We start from the raw sequence: 17,302 nt of genomic DNA on the forward strand, positions 1-17,302 counted from the left end.
CTCTGCAGCGTTCACACCTGTATAAAAACAGCAGTTATTTTTCCACTTGCTACTTTTCTTCAGTTATAGTGCCAAGCATACAATAAAATAACAGCTCCAGATTTCTTTTTTTTCCCCAAAGTTTAGGCTGAAAACATTAGTTATATTCATAGACTGAAATAGTTTGAGGAGATAAAACCTTTTACCTTGAAACAGTCCCAAAGAGTTGCTATGGAGCAGGTATCAAAATGGCATCTTACACAACTTCTAATGAACTTTCTGATGTCATCCAATCCTCTAAAATGTAAACGTATGTATGACAACCCTCACACATTCAGAATGTTCAATAAGGTGTAGCCTCCAGAAAAACAGTTAAGGCAGACGGTTTTTATAAAGTTACCAAGACAGCAAGGAAACGGCAGCTGCTCTCCCGTGTCTTTTGCTACATCACACCGCCAGTCTCAGCCAGTCTCAGCAGGCAGCAAACTCCCTATTCTTGCCTTATGTTTCCTCTTTTAATAAAAAGCATGTTTCAGGCACCCTCCTTTTTCTTATTTTTTTTTTTTTTTATGTTTCAGAGAAGCAAACACCTTTCCTCTTGCAAATGCCTGTAAAAAGCCACCAAAGGCAAAGACTACAGGAAAAACAAGAGTTATTTAAGCTCCTGCTACTGGTTTTCTTGAGTGTCACCACCTCTCCTAGGGGCAGGGGGGCACTGGGCTGGGAGAGGGTGAAGGGGGGAAACCACTGAGAAACGAGGACGTGCTGCTCTGCACAGGACTTTGGTACCTGCCAGGGCTCTGGCTGAGCCAAGTCGCTCCCCTCCCAACTGATTTTATTTGGAAATGAGGCATTAGAATAAGGAAAAAAAAAAAAAACAACCCACCATGTTACTAGCTGATCGCAGATAAAAATATTCTGTAAAATGAAAGCAGATTAAATAATTGTGAAGCCTGACACGCTGTGCCACACGCTGGCTCTGAAGGGGTATCGCTACACGTCAGGCCCTCTAAGGACTTCTGGAGAGTCTGCTTAAAAACTCTGCATTGAAGGATAGGCACGAATAATCCCCTGGCCTTTTTCAGTTGAAAATAAAAGAATAAAAAGACGCTTGTTCATACGCGTCTGTGCACAGAGTTGGTACTTCTGTGCGTGGGTTTTTTTTTTTCATTTTACACCATTTCAGCTCCAGTTGTTTTGCCCTGACAACAGCTCCTGACTTCACAGAGACACTCCAGACCCGATTCAGCCAAGCACCTACACACAAGCTTAAATAAACTTCACAAACTGGGCTCTCTGGTAAACACTGTAAAGATTTAAGGGCCCTTCTTTTCCTTTTAGCACCACTTCCAGCCAGCCAGCGCTCCCACCGCTCCGCCTGGCTCCGCAGGTAATTTGTTTTATTCCTGAGGATGCAGAGCAGCACAGGACCCTGCTCTGGCACTGGCCACCATCTCCCTGGCACTGGCCACCATCTCCCCTTGCCCACCCGGCAGCAGGGCTGGCCCGGGGCAGAACATAAATACAGGCAGTATGAATTCATCACTGGAGTCATCTCTACAGCCAAAACGCAGGAAAAAAAAAAAAAAAAAAAATCTTATTTGACAAGTGTATTTCCTTTCTTGCATTCCTAAAAATGGTCTTGGCGCTACTACTCCGAGGTGAAGGGCTGGGGAGGGTGAGGGCAAGGTCAAAGGCCAAGTAAGAGCAGCACAACATCAACAGCTTAAAGATATTCCCTGCTGACCATAAATTTCCTCACTCCTCTACGTGTTACCCCCAGGGTCTAAATTCCCTAAACGGAGCAGCAACACCCGACTTTGGCAATGCCAATATTTAGCAAGGGATAAGGGATGTGTTTCTTCCACCAAGACACGCTGAGCAAAAGGCTGCAGGGAAACGGTGCAAGCAGGGCATCACCTACAGCTGTAGGTCAGCACTCCAGCACTACCCTAGCACGGTGTATTAACAATTTTTGAGGCCACATTTTCACCTTCACACATAAAAATACCTGTAGATCAGGAAAAAGAATGGACTATGGCGAGCTCTGAGAAGAGACAAGATTCGTAACGCCGTTACGCTGTGTGAGTTAACTGGGGGACACCGAGAGGATTAAGGGAACACATTCAAGAAGTCGAGTGACTTGAACTGTCTGGGTAAATTATCAGAGCCCGGGATGGCTGCTGGAGACGAGGCAGCAGAACTGCACAGAGAGAAAAGGAAACCAAAATTATTCTCAGCGTAAGATCCCGCAAGGTGAAGGATGGGTATTACCTTTGTCAGGGCACAGCACTGTCCAGTTCAGAAATTACCACCCCTGCTGTGCCAGAGAGTCTGCAGGCAGAACTCTTCACTGGAGGGATACTGGAAAACTGAAAGAAGGTGTTTCTAAAAGGACACAAAAAGAGACTTTGAGAAACCAGCGGCTGGACTGAAATTCAAAGATAAAACCCCACAGGGTTAGAACACCTGCACTGACATTTAAATTTTAGTATCACCCTGGATAAAGTATCCCAGAACCCTCTGTCCCTCTCCAGCCCTGATGTGGGATATCTAGCAGGCTTGCAAAAAAGCTGTATTTGTGCTCGAAAGCAAACGTTTAACTTTGAATTCAAATATGTATAATCAAATTTTGCAATAGCAGAATCTGGAATCAAGTTGTAATGGGATGGGGGGAGGCTATATCCTACCAGAGAGGTTAAGCAAAAGTAAATTCATTTCCCAGGCCGGCGTCCTGGAGGAATTTATAGGATTGAACAGGTCAAAGTGAAACACTTTGACCAAAAAAAAGGATGAAAGCGCTCGGATACGTGGGCTCCAGCCAGGGACAGGCTCAGGAGTTCCGTACAGAATGTGAATCTGCCAGCGGGCACGTGAAACCTAAGAGGAATAGTTGTGAAGAACAAAAATGGAGCAAAGATCAAACGATGATGGAGAGGAGGCAAGTTTTAGTCGGTTTGTTGTCTAGTTTTTTGCAACGGGAATTAACCTGATAAACAACAAAAGCGCCAGCAGCCATTTGGAATCAGACATCAGGTTCCCCTTTTCTTAATTTAATAAAGTGAGAGCCACATACAAAACTTCTACCACCTACCAGGGTAAGAAACACGTTTAAATTTCCCTTCCTTTCCTTTGATGGCAAAATCCTTCTGGGATAATGGTTTCACACACATTCCCAGATTTTTTTTTTTTTTTTTAACACGCAGAATAATCATCAGTTTCTTGTATTAGAAGTATATAAATGGAAACCAAGCAATGGAATTTTTACCACGGTCGTTTCCCTTTCGTTCCTAAACCGACCTCTTGAGCAACACCAGGCGAGGGTCGGCCGTGTGCTCGCTGGAGTTTCCAAGACTGGATCCTTACAGACCACCAGCTTGGAAAATTCACACTCCCTGAAGCTCAGTGGCAAGGTTGGGAGATACTTTCCTCTAGACCACCCTGTTCTGGCTATCACAGCTGTATTTTTTTTTTTTAATTATTATTCATCTAAGAACGCTTGTTTCAGCAGGTGGAAGAGAGAAATAGAAGCAAAGTGCTCTGAAACAGTGCCAGGTTTGGGATTTTACACACCTTTGTATGAATCACCTGTCTGCTACCGAGGTCACTTTTGGCTCTGGAACAGCTTTTAGACAATTTATATTTCAGCTGCTCTGGGAAACACACTTTGGTTGACTGTCAGTAATTTACTATTCTTAGAAACTTGGTTCACTCCCATTCAACGGGCAAAAATCTGACGCCACACAACAAGAGATTTCTTTGGAAGCGAGGCAGGGAACTCCTCAGATCATCATTTTCAGGAATTCAAGACATGTTATTATTTTTTTTTAAAATTATGTTTACATTTTATGCTATATATTAAAAAGCAATACAACCACACTTCAAAGAAAACCCTGAACTTCCACTCTACTTATCTGAATATCACTCTACTTTTACATCTTCTGCCTGGCAGATCTCCTGTTGACCACCCCAACAGCTTCTCCACCTCTTGAGGCTGTTTCCAGCCTATAAAAGGACCTGCTTTAGACCTGGTTGGACAGTACACACTATATAGGCTGTACCTAAAGGCTATATCACTTATATAATCTTTACAGCCTGCAAGTGAGATTTCTGGCACGGTACTCGCAGCTGTTTGGTTACTCACCCGATGGGTCTGCTCCTACGGATGGTACCATCTGCCCTGTTAACATGCCAAATCATCAAGTAAACATTTTTTAGGAGCTGGGCAGAAAAAACCTGTTATTTGTTCAGCAGCGAATCTGGTAAATTCTCCATTTCTGGGAAGCACTGAAACATTTCATGAGCTTGCTATTCACAAAGTTTGCAATTTTCAATCAATCAAAGCTGAAATAAATGGAAGCCTGAAGTCCTGTCAACCCAACTGAAGCAGCTTGATTTGTAAAGAGATCTATTTTCCCCCCCAATCTCAACCCTTCCATGTGATTTTAAAGTAGTTTAAAGCTCAATAAACACAAACAGACCTTTAACTACCACCTGTATAAAACCAGAACCGTTACTCTACAAAAAAGGACAGGGTAGACTAATGAATATGCTGTAACTTGGTCTAGAAAATGAGCTATACTTATAAATATAGTATTTTGATTTTTTTTTCCTATATTTCTCTCTTTGCTTGCGACAAGCAACTTGCTATTTCACTAGAACTTGCCTTCACCCGCAGCAGAAATCTTTTGCACCACGCCCTTCCGCAGCAGCAGCATCCACCCTCTGCGCCGAGATACCTGCCAATCCTCCGACACGCTCCTCTCTACTCAGCCACATATGCTGGTTTCCTGCCATTCCAAGTCCCCACCTCACAGTTTTTCCACTTTGCCCTCTCGCAGAGAATTTCAGAGCACGATTTCCTCTGTTGAAAACCCAAACGTACGGAGGACAAAGCTGCAGAGATAACTTGGAGGGGCACTCAGCACAGCAGAGCTTACGGTTCCCTTCCTCCCTCCTGTGTCCTACCCGTGATACGCAGTTACGCGGAGAAAAAGAAGAAAAAGGAGAGTTTCCTTAAGCTGAGGAGGGGAGAATATTTTTTGCTAACGGTTACAAGTTGTTTCATAAAATATAGTTTCTCTCTCTTCCCACACATTACACTCTCTTCTTTATAAACTGTCCCTGCAGTGTCAGAATCCCTCTCCATACCTTCTCCCGTTCCCTGCTTGGATTATTGGCAACACAAGCAATGCTGCACGATTCCCTGATTTTTTTTATTATTTTTTTTTTCAAATTAAATGCCCTACTTCCTCCCCCCCAAAACCCAAACCACACACACACACACACACAACCCACCCTCCCCAACCACCGCCTCAGTGATTCAGTCAGGACGGATTCACAGCATTGCTTAGTCTGTGCAAGCGATAAAAGTTTTTCTTAATAGGCCACATAAAAATCTTTTGTATCTCTGCCCTAGAAAACACACGGTCCCTGACGCAGTTTAAGGATTATAAAGAAACAGGATTCTGTGGAAAAATGGCACAGACCTAGAAAACCACCCACCTCCATTTTAATTTCAATATCCAGTGTAAGCAGACAATAGGTTCTTTCCCTCTTTTTTTAAAAAAATAAAGCTACTTTCCTCTATTCAGTATCCTGATCACACAAAAAATAAAGATGAGGGCTGGGGGAAAAGGAGCGGGGAAGAAGAGGCGGGGGAGTTTTCCATGAAGACGGCACCATATCAGGAAGAATCATTGCAGCACAAGAGCCTCACTGAAACACAGCTTTTAGTTTTAACCCAGTTCTTTGGAGCAAAATGCACAATCCCAATAAAACAAGGTAACGTTGCTTCTGTGCGGGGCTCCACAGAGCCCGTTTGGGATTTGGTGGTAGGTCGGCCATGTTCTGATGAAATCTTGTCACGGGTTCTCACAGTTTCGAGGGGATGTTTAGCAGGCACACTTTTTCTCCTCCGGTTTCGCCGGCTCTAGCTTCCCCGAGCTGCCTCCGTTGGCTGTGTCAGAGGCCTGTGTCTTGTCCACGCACTGCTCCATACGCTTCATTATCAAGTCCAGGAGCGTGTCCACCGCCTTCTCCACGTTCTGTCCGGTAGCAGCACTCGTTTCGAAGTATGGTATGCTGTGGGGAAAAGGAAAAGCTTTGCTGGAGAGATTTGGAAGACAACCAAGACTCGACTATCTGTAACCCACTCGGTGCAACCATCAGCGGTGGGTTTAGCGGCCATGAACTGAACGGGACAGACTTTTGGTTTGTCAGGACACGATTTCACAGAATCATCTGGGTTGGAAAAGCCCTTGAAGCTCCTCCAGTCCAACCATGAACCTCACACTGACCGTTCCCAACTCCACCAGATCCCTCAGCGCTGGGTCAACCCGACTCTTCAACCCCTCCAGGGATGGGGACTCCCCCCCTGCCCTGGGCAGCCCATTCCAACGCCCAACAACCCCTTCTGCAAAGAAATCCTTCCTAAGAGCCAGTCTGACCCTGCCCTGGCGCAGCTTGAGGCCATTCCCTCTTGGCCTGCCGCTGGTTCCTTGGCTCAAGAGACTCATCCCCCCTCTCTGCACCCTCCTTTCAGGGAGTTGTAGAGGGCCATGAGGTCTCCCCTCAGCCTCCTCTTCTCCAGACTAAACCCCCCCAGTTCCCTCAGCCGCTCCCCATCACACCTGTGCTCCAGACCCTGCACCAGCTTCGTTGCCCTTCTCTGGACACGTTTCCTTGCTGGGCAGAACCCAAACTCCTGTTCCTAGCACAGGTGGCACGATGACATGAGCAAGAAAACTGCCACATTGATTTACAAAACTTATCCTGGCATTTTGACTTCAAACTGTACTAACATCAGCACAAACCTTGGCTGAAAAAGTCTTTCAGGTAACCAGAAAATCAATTTAAAAGAGAAACCTAGGTCTGCATTACAGAAAATCTCAGGGACCACAGAACATACCGTAAATCTCTTTTTTTTTTTTTTTCTTCAGGCAGTTACAACTATTACTGTTTAGCATTCCCTGTAAGCACTATCTCCCTCCCTTCCTTCCTACTTGTAAGCACAACTGAACTTAGCTGCTTCCATTCTGAAATCCCCTTTGACTCCAGAATATTGCCTTCCAAGTCATCTTTTGCAGAAGAGAAGATTATAAATTGCTTCAGCACTTCCATGATATGAAATCTGGCATGAGCTAACTTCTCCTCAGTATCACGGTTCTCCTTACCTGGCTGCAGACAACTCTTTAATATTCTTTTAATATTTTTAAGTCTGATTTGCTTATTACTCCTCACAGTCTCTCGGGTCATCTTCTGCTGCTGGCCCAATTCTCTCTGAACATCCCCCACCAAGTTAAAAAATACACACTCTCTTTGCCCACAGCACTATTTACTAACTATTACACAGCCAATTTATCCAGTTACAGGACGCTCTGCTGGTGTTATTAGTGCAAAGAAATGTAGAAGGCTCACTAGAATGAGAAAAAAGCCATTAACGAGGGAAAACCAAATAAATTCAGTGCTACTGTACACTTAGAATCTGACACAAATCCACAGGTGTCTCCACTTTCAAACTAACTAGAAAAAAAGAGTTTTAAATATTGTTAGTTATTCAGTGCCTGACACTGAGCGTGTATCTGCCTTTGGTATGCTCTGTCCTGAACTCTCAGGACAAGACAACATCCCAAGAATGGAGTTTTCTGGTAAGAATGTTTCATTTCAGCCTTGTTTCTCATGTTGTAATATTTTGGCCAAACTACCAGAACAGTGTGTCTCATTTTAGCTGTTTCCTATTCAAACAGGGTGATCTGAAAGTGTGGCGAGCTGGGTATCACTGTAGGTGTATGTGATTCTGCAATGCCCACAAATCTCTCCAGTTTATAAGTATACTTGCAAGCATCTCTAGCCAGTCATCAGCTACACCTACAACAGTTACAGACTAAACTGAGCTTCTGTCATAATTTGCTTACCCATATTTGTCTGCCAGGTCTTTTGCTTGCCTTTCGTTTACCTCTCTTTGGTCTGATAAATCAGCTTTGTTACCAATTAAGACTATGTCTGGATTCTCACAATATGCATTGGCTTGCAGCTGACCTAGAAGCAAAAATAAACACGAGTTAAGTGTATGTTGGAAACGCCTTAGAGATCAAGATTGTTGACAAAATAATTCAAACTACCTTTCTTACTCCTCACCTCAAAATATCCTGGACTAACCACTTCATGCCAACCACATTTCCTTGTTGTACGCTCACTTGCTAAGGGGAATTTTTCAAAATAGGAAGTAGAAATGATACTAGAAAATTATTTCCAGTATTTATTTTATCAACATACAAGACTTAACTGCAGTGAGGTGCACTAAACACAGTGCTTTGGCAGAGGAGAACCTCCACCAGCCAGAACTTTTATTCTACAAGACTCAGGAGGAGATTGTGGAAGTACAAACAACATCCCACGTCATCTACAAACGCAGCTCTTCAGAAGTTGAGGATAAAATCCTCAAGTGTGTTTTTCTCTTGGGTATGCTCAATGGTTTAAATGCAGGTTTATCTATTTGAAGATCCAGGCACGAGTAGTGTCCACAGCCTCACCCCTCCTAAGTAACTGTACAAAGCCATTTACTTAATATTTGCCTCAATCCTGAGGGGCCTGACTTGAAAAGCTGCAGTATACACTGAAGCAATTAGAGACTCGGATTGGTAAGCAGCGGAAGATTGTGATGAGAGGGATTGTTTAGTGGGAGGAAGGAATCTCTGAAGAAGATGGAGCTGTTTTCACAAAGCTGTGTGGATTCTCACGTTGTCCCCACTTCAGCTTGTTTGCTGGAAAACTGCCAGCTGGAAGTGTACTGGCCTCAGTCCTTCCAGCACTCTAAACGCTCTCAATTAAAAACAAACTTTAAGAATTTAACATTTGTTTCACTTTTAGTCTAGCCCTTGTCTGAAGGAAAACCAACAACAGCAAACACTATACGCTTTCAACCCAAATCCTCAAAGCCCAATCTTAATTTAAACCTCAAAGCAGACAGGAAAAATCACATTCTGCTTTACAAATAAAAAACACACCATAAAGATAAGGGTGATATCCAAAGTACACTTTCCAAGCTCCTGTATATCATCTAAAATATGGGGTATGGCCAAGGAGGTGTCGAATGCCATGAATTTTCAAGAGGCAACAGATTTATTCAAATTGTACCAAATCCAAACAAGATTATCAAGAATATGCCCAAAACAGTCTATCATAAAAAAAAAAAAAAAAGAAAAAAAAAAAAAAGAAGAGCATGTATCTTTACAATTTGATGAAGCTTTCACCCCGAATTACAGGCTGCAAGTACCCTGCTTATGGCTGCACTAGACATAACTGCTTTCTTTGAGCATTTTCCAGCTCACAAACAGTGACATGCATAAAGCCTAGAAGCCTAAAATACACAAGAAAGCTGCAAGTCAACCGATAAAAGCAAACTCTACGCTTCTACTTACTCATCCAATTCCTGACATTTAAGAAGCTCTGTTGACTGGTGAGATCAAACATCAGTAAAAAGCCCATAGCATCTCTGAAAAACGCCGTGGTGAGACTTCGAAACCTGAAGGTGGAAGAAAAAAGACACCATAGCTCTATTAATACAAAGCGGTCCCTAAGGTGAGCACTTCCCTGGCAAGCTGAACTGAGGAAAGTTAAAAGAAAGGAAAGCTTTTCTGAATTGCTTGTGCAAAAATTCTGTTTAAAAAAAAAATATCTTGACATCTGAGGACTGCAAGATTCAGTGGAAATACATTCCCTCGGAAGGAAAAACAAAATAAAATAATCCTTGACGTTCGTTTTAGCTATGATGCACCACACCAGTCAACATTTATTAATCAGGGTGTTAGTAATTTATCACAGGAAGCGTATATGTGAGAATATAAACATTGTCAGTGACTAATCTATTAGTTCAAATTCTGCCTGATTTAACCGAGAGTGAGACAGGGACCGAGAGAGAAGGATTGGTTAAAAGAAAAAAAAAAAACCACACCGAAGCGTTTCTGTATCACAAATCACACAGGTAGGAATGGATTCACCCACCGACATCACACACACTTACTCACTGGGTGTGCACTACTCAATATAGTCAATATTAAAGAAAATATTAAAGAAAAGGATGAGTAGGTGGCTGTTTACATGCCTCTGAGTGTTTGATGGGAAGCTCTGCTAGAAGGAGAAGGTATCCTCTCCTTGCAGAGCTCTAGGCACACACACACTCCACACACGTGTGTGTTCACAAGGGATGTGGTTACAGGCTTCCTGCAAAGCTGCGGAGCTGGGTGAAACTACAAAGCACAAAAGGCCACAAGCCTGTTCCCATCAGAAACGTGAAGGAAGGCCAAATAATATTAAAATGTTCAGACAGTGCTGGAAAAGGCCACAAGCCTGTTCCCATCAGAAATGTGAAGGAAGGCCAAATAATATTAAAATGTTCAGACAGTGCTGGAAAACTGCAATGGCACGCCGGTGTTTTCTAGATCACGGTGATCTATCGCATCACAAAACAGCACTTTATAATCTCACACAAACCAGCAGTGCCAGAAATGGTAACTGATATTTTACACCACACATCCATGGAAATTAAAAAAAAAAAGCTCTCCATGGAAACATGTCAGATACCCGACACTACTTGTAGGATTTCTTTTCAGAAAAAAAAAAAAAAGTAGCCTCAAAATATTTAATCTCTTGCAGAGGGGTACACACAAATGGTGTTTGAGTGTAAGGGGAAGAAATGCAGACACAAAATTTCAGCTTTCTTCTGCTTTTTCATCAGCCAGCAGCGACCTCTCCCACCCGGTATTTGCACTGCTTGCTCTGGAAACCTGAGATCTGCCTCATCACTACTTTCCTTCCTTCCTCAACGCTTCAGTCTGCTGCTCTTCAGTCGTGATTACAGAGGAAATAGGTGTGAGTTGCATCTTCTTCCCTTGCTGACAGGCGACAAAAATAATAGGATCGAGTTTAAGAGCGACAAGTCAAAAAGGTCTTTGGGGAGAACAAACAAGCGCGCACACAGAAGACGGGGAACGACGGGTTAAATAAAAAAAATCCACCTGCAAAGGAGGGTTCTGGTCAGTCATGAACTTTGTTGTGACAACTGTTGCTGCAAAGGTGACAAAAAGCCCCATAAAGGTTAAGATAAGAAGCGATTCTTCCCTGCTACTCAGCACTGATGAGACTTGAACTGGAATTCTCCACCCCACTGGTGCTGAGAGGCTGGAATCAGCCTGGGGCCGTAGAGAATGTTGAAGGTTAAACTTTTAGAACAACGTAGCAATATCAGGCTTAGGTCAAGAAAGATGTTCTTGGGATATGTTGAAGCTAAAGGCATCCCTCAACAGCAGAACAAGTCAACAGCCACCTTTGAGCGAGGACATGCCAGAGTCATCAGCCCTTGAAGAGGATACGGTGCCAACTTGGCAAACAAACTCAAGGCCCGTGGATCCTTCGCTGAACTACCCTCATTTAATACTAAAAATCACGTCTACAGGTCAAGAAGAGCCTTGGCCAGGTGAAGACCCTTCCCCTGAGCGTGTGTAGTAGTAGAAGTATTGCGTGTTATAATTGTATGCAAATTACTAACCAGTCATCCTAGAGAGGATGGACTTGGCAAATTACTAACTCTGCAAGTTTTGTGTATAAATACAGCGTGAAAAGTTCCGTTGGGGTGCTTGATTTGTGGGAAACCACCAGGCACCCAGGCTTGAGCAACCCTAAAATAAATAAGCGATGTCTCTCCCGAGGGTGTGATTATTGACCTATCACACACCCGGCGATGGATCCGCTTTCCGGCCAACAAGCCCAGAAAGGCTGCCAGCCACGGAAATGTCTGAGCAAGCCCAAGGCATGTCAAGTGGACAGGACTTGAGGAAGGCATCAGGCTGCTCAGGACCTTGTGCACCTGAGCTGTGACACCTGAGGGAACACAGACTGCACTGAGAGAGAACCTCTCCCACGGCCAACGCTTTGTGTTCTTCTACCTAGCTGGAATATCGGTGCTGCTGCTGGTGACTGCCACCTCCTGCCCCTTAGCTGAGACGAGGCTGGCTCTTCTCACTGGGTAGATGAAGACAGTAATTAGTCTTCTCATCTTCAGGGTGAACACGTTTGGCCCCCTTCCGCCCTCGCCGGATCGTCGTAGGCCCTGTCCTAACGATATTCCACTTCAGTTTATCCAACACCCTTTACCATCCAACCCAACAGCAAAGAGTTGAGATGGGAGAAGAGGACAGCTAGGTAGATTATCCAGTATCTTCTGAAGGAGATTAAGAACATTACGAAGCCAAAAACCAGTACGAAACAAAACAAACGAGCTAACCAATGACCCAACAACCTGCGTGTGCCAGAAACACGGCAGCGTGCTGCCGAGGCAGGGAGCAGACCACCTTCAGTTCTTCCAGTCCTATTTTCTGGGATCCTCTGATCACCACACGAAAGCGAAGTCAGAAAAACATTTATTTTGGGAAGATATTTTTCTTATCCTAAAACACGAGGATTTCTGAGATTTCTTTTTTCACCTGAGTGGACTAATGGTTTAACCCAGAAGCGTGAAAAATTCTGAATTGCTTTTCAATGAGCTGAACTCCGTTACCTTTCCTGGCCGGCTGTGTCCCAAAGCTGGAGATGGACTTTGAAGGTTTTTCCTGGAGATCCATTTGCTCCTCTGCTGTTGTACACCTAACGAGAGAGTTGAATCAGTACAGCCACTCAGCTCACGCTGAAACCCAGCGCGCACGTCACAGAGTTTGTGCAAGCAACGAGTAAGGCGTAAGAGTTCAGTGCTTTTAGTAAAAGCTGACTCTTACCTTGAAAAGCCACTTCAGAGGGTTGCTTATAATAATATTTTAAAACCCAGGAGCCACATGAAATGTCTATGAAAGCTGCACTTTATAGATAATTTGGTCATATTTAGTACTTCAAATTAGACACCAATTCTTTCAAACTTGGCATAGCACTGTGCTGAGCAAGCTGGCTCTGTTCTGTTTCATTGCTGTTCTTAGAAAATTTACAGCTGGCTGACAGGATTAACCACTATTCTAAAAAGCTATTCTTTATTCATTAACTTCTGTTGGCCATTAATGACTTCCTTACTAACTGCAACTGCAGACTCATGGTGCTGAAAGAAATCACTCTGCCCTTTTGCTGGGGCTCAATTCTTTATTAAACAGCAACAGCGTGTAAATTAGCTGTTGCAGTAAAAGGTGGAGGGATAAAGTGAGCATGAGCTGGTTTTTGTTATCTGAGGTAGTTTAGCAGACTGGCAGCGATTTTCAAAGCGGGCAAAGATGCCCCTTGCATTTAGATCAAGAGAATATGGACTTTATGGACATGGCTGTATCCAGAGGCCGCACTGACCTTACGTGGGGAAGCGGAACGCTTCCTCACCCGCCCTCCCCAGGCTGTAAAATAACGTTCAATTTTCCTGCACCACCAAGTTAACATAAATTGGGGGTTGGACTAGATGACCTCAGGAGGTCCGTTCCAGCCTAGACTATTCTGTGATTCTGATTAAACTGTTGTCATTTCCACAGGTAGTTTCTGACTGCAGGTGCCAGATCTGAAAACCAGAGAAAATATCAACAGATTAACCGTGCCACATTTGTGAATTCAACTGGTTTGCTGGAGCATGTTCCTGTAATATTTAACAGGATAAACAAGGAATCTCGCAGGGTCATTTTTTAATATGACTTTTACACAACAGAAAAACACCTATTTAGCTTTATGGATCTCTTTCTTAGAAGACAATTTATTGGACTTTATTATCTATATTAGACTTTATTATCAATTTATTATCTTCAAGATATCTCAAAGCCGATAATTTCATGTAAGATGTAGTTTCTCTTACAAACCTGCCTACCCCAAAATGTACAGTAATGGAAAACAACGGAAGAAATTTGTCGTGCAACCTTTAACAGCAAAGTTCAACCCTCTGGAAGGAATCCAGCACCCATGTTCAAAACACATTAACAAGCATCTGACCAGCCAGGGAAAGAGCATTCCGGTAATTTGCATGTTCAGACATTTCCCTGCAATAAAACTGGGTTTTTAGTCTTTTATTACATCACCACAATCCTGTAGTGCAGAGAAGGAGCCAGGTACCACTGCAACCTGAACCTGACCTGGCCTCCACTTCACTGACCTGAACTTGCGTAGTGCTGATTATAGGTGATGTAAGACATAATCCAGATCTATGGTTGTTTTATTCAGGGGACGCCTGAACCCCCCATCTCCCAGGCAGGGCCTGCCCATCCCTGTCACCCTGGCAAAACTGAACTCAGCAGCCACAAATATGGGCAGTCATGGAGAAGTTGCCAGGGAAGATGAACGGGGGAATGATGCCCATCTTTTCATCGGATTCTAGTGAACTAACAGGAGCTTAAAAGCAAATGAAATAACAACAACGAACAACTTGCTTTACATTGCCAAGACTCGTGTTTTCATTCCCCTGCTTCCAAACTGGGAACTGTTTTAACAATAAATATTGTAAATGACTTTTAGCTCTTACATGAACCTGATGAAGGGCTGCGAAGCGCTTAGTTCTGTTGAAAGTGAATAGTGAAAAGTTTTATCAGCACTCGAGCTCTCGGGTACAAGGAAGAGCTCACCAAGTGCTCCTCTCTCCAGGCTGGAAAGCTCTCCATGAGCAGTGGGTCTTCTCCCAGCTTACTCATCCCTGCACTGACAACACTCCCAAGGACGTTTCATGCGTCACTCAAAGTATTTCATTTAAGTTAAAAAGAAGCACGTTTAAAGAAGTCTTCATCTTTGAACTGAGCAAGTATTTATATTTCTTTTTAATAAAGAAATGACTAAAATAGTTATCCAGGGTCTAATATCTTGTATTTATTATGGTGTCACTGATCGAGCAAGCTAGGATTCCTATTAGAATGCTGAATTTGTCCCCTATATTTAGCCGTTATCAGGATCTATGAACAGATACATTAGTCACATTACAGAATCCCAGAATCATCTGGGTTGGAAAAGCCCTTGAAGCTCCTCCAGTCCAACCATGAACCTCACACTGACCGTTCTCAACTCCACCACATCCCTCAGCGCTGGGTCAACCCGACTCTTCAACCCCTCCAGGGATGGGGACTCCCCCCCTGCCCTGGGCAGCCCATTCCAACGCCCAACAACCCCTTCTGCAAAGAAATCCTTCCTAAGAGCCAGTCTGACCCTGCCCTGGCGCAGCTTGAGGCCATTCCCTCTTGTCCTGGTGCTTGGTCCTTGGCTCAAGAGACTCATCCCCCCTCTCTGCACCCTCCTTTCAGGGAGTTGTAGAGGGCCATGAGGTCTCCCCTCAGCCTCCTCTTCTCCACACTAAACCCCCCCAGTTCCCTCAGCCGCTCCCCATCACACCTGTGCTCCAGACCCTGCACCAGCTCCGTTGCCCTTCTCTGGACACGCTCGAGTCATTCAATGGCCTTTTTGGAGTGAGGGGCCCAAAACTGAACCCACTCATCGAGGGGTGGACTCACCAGTGCCGAGTCCAGGGGTAAGATCCCTTCCCTGTCCCTGCTGGCCACGCTATTGCTGATACAAGCCAGGATGCCATTGGCCTTCTTGCCCACCTGGGCACGCTGCTGGCTCCTGTTCAGCCAGCTGGCAATCCCCCCCCAGGTCCCTCTCTGACTGGCAGCTCTCCAGCCACTCCTCCCCAGGCCTGTAGCGCTGCTGGGGGTTGTTGTGGCCCAAGGGCAGAACCCGGCATTAAATTAAAACAAAGCGACCGTGCTCTTGTAGCCACGAAAGCACCAGACAGACACTACAGAAGACTCTCATCTTCTCTTTAAAGTCCAAAAACAAAAGTATGGCAGGGCAGGCTTGCAGCCCTCGTGTTAAGCAGCACATCAATCCTAAATGACGAGGAGTCCTGATCACAGGCTCGGTGTGCTCGGCCTCCAGCCTTGGGGCAGCTTCTCCTGCCTTCACTACTCTACTGAGTGACCTGAAAGGAAGCTGAAACTTTCCGGGCTTCTGTAAGCTTCTGTCTCTTCTATTTAAATGATGAGTTGGGGGGGCCACAGTTATTTCTAGTTACAATCACACCTCATTCATTAGCGCTATGGAAACTTGCTCTTGGAAAGGTCCTTTTATACCAATGTGCAATAAACCACTTTACAATCCAACATCAGGATGAGGATAGTGGCATTCTCCCTCTTCATCCTGTTCCTAATTAAGACTTGACAAGGAAAAGCATCATCAACACATGCTATACCCCACAGTAAGCGAGGCAGTACACGTTTACAGGAAATTTGTTCTCAGCAGAAATGAATAAAGAAAAAAAGAAGGTGGTATCACTCGTGTGAGACAACTTACCACTCGTTTTTCCCGAAAATCTATCCCTACTGTCGTGATGAACTTTGGATTAAACTTGTTATCGGTGTATCTGTACAGGAACGTTGTTTTTCCAACTCCAGAGTCTCCAAGGGCCAGGAGTTTGATCAGATAATCATAGTCTCCATCAGTCATAGTGCTAATTTTTAGGAGCCTACGTAAAGAGGAGAAAAAAAAAAAAAGTGATTTAACGATAACAAAACCCCCTTTCTGCTTGTTTTTGCCTCATTTCTATTTTTGTTCATTGAAATGCTGCTGCCTGTTGAAAGCTGTTTGTGTATTTTGAAAAAACACGAATGCAAAGCAGCAGTGAAACTCTTAATTTCGGTTCAGGTGCCAGGAGTTAACACTTCCAATTTTCTAAATAAATAAAATTGAAGCTGAGAATGACAGGGTTTGGGACAAAAACATTATTTTTGTTCTGAGGATGACAATAAGACTGATAATGAACACAGGTATGAAATGCAGGGTTAAATCCTTCTGCTCAAAGTATTTTACTACGAGTTTGAAGAAAAAGGGTATTGCAGAAATAGGAGTGAAAAGGAAACTCGGGGACGTGGCAAGGGCCATTCTCAGGGCTTAAGCTCTAACCAGCATTACACGACATTATCAGGGCTATGTATTTCTATCCTGAAAAAATATTTTCCCCCTAAGAGAACTAATTAACAAAGCAGAGTAAGCAGTTATCCCAGGGCAGCTTTTAAGAAAAGGAGCGAGCTGAAATGCAGTTTACTCTCTGGTATAACCAGATGAACCCACAGCTGCCTTGCTCTGCGGAGTACACAACTAAACCCACCTCCTCCTCAAAGGCTGCAGATCCTAATTGGAGGGAAGAAGGAAGAAAAGCAGATGGCGAGCCCCCTGCAGCCACCCGAGAGGGACCGACGTCCCCGAGGCCACAGACAGCTCACGCGCCTCGACAGCTTTTTTCTATACCTAGCAGCGAAGAAGAGCAGCAAAACCTACCTCATTAAGCACCCATAAAACAAATAGATGTGTCAAAAAGTAGCACAAGTTTGCA

General features: G+C 44.1%; 1 protein-coding gene across 3 annotated transcripts in view; it reads right to left on the reverse strand.

The window, feature by feature from the left end:
- Nucleotides 1-5,694: 5,694 nt before the first annotated feature.
- Nucleotides 5,695-17,302, reverse strand: part of LOC141917711 (ras-related protein Rab-27B) — a 49,771-nt gene continuing 38,163 nt past the window's right edge. For all 3 annotated transcript variants that reach the window (XM_074811105.1, XM_074811107.1, XM_074811106.1), the window contains exons 2-6: nt 16,264-16,435; nt 12,536-12,621; nt 9,402-9,505; nt 7,896-8,019; nt 5,695-6,063 (exon numbers count right to left, since the gene is read on the reverse strand). In XM_074811105.1, coding sequence (XP_074667206.1) covers nt 5,874-6,063; nt 7,896-8,019; nt 9,402-9,505; nt 12,536-12,621; nt 16,264-16,435 — 676 coding nt within the window. In that variant the 3' untranslated portion in view covers nt 5,695-5,873. The remainder of the gene's footprint in view (nt 6,064-7,895; nt 8,020-9,401; nt 9,506-12,535; nt 12,622-16,263; nt 16,436-17,302) is intronic.

This window comes from Strix aluco, chromosome W, assembly GCF_031877795.1.
Source record: "Strix aluco isolate bStrAlu1 chromosome W, bStrAlu1.hap1, whole genome shotgun sequence".
NCBI classification, from domain to species: domain Eukaryota; kingdom Metazoa; phylum Chordata; class Aves; order Strigiformes; family Strigidae; genus Strix; species Strix aluco.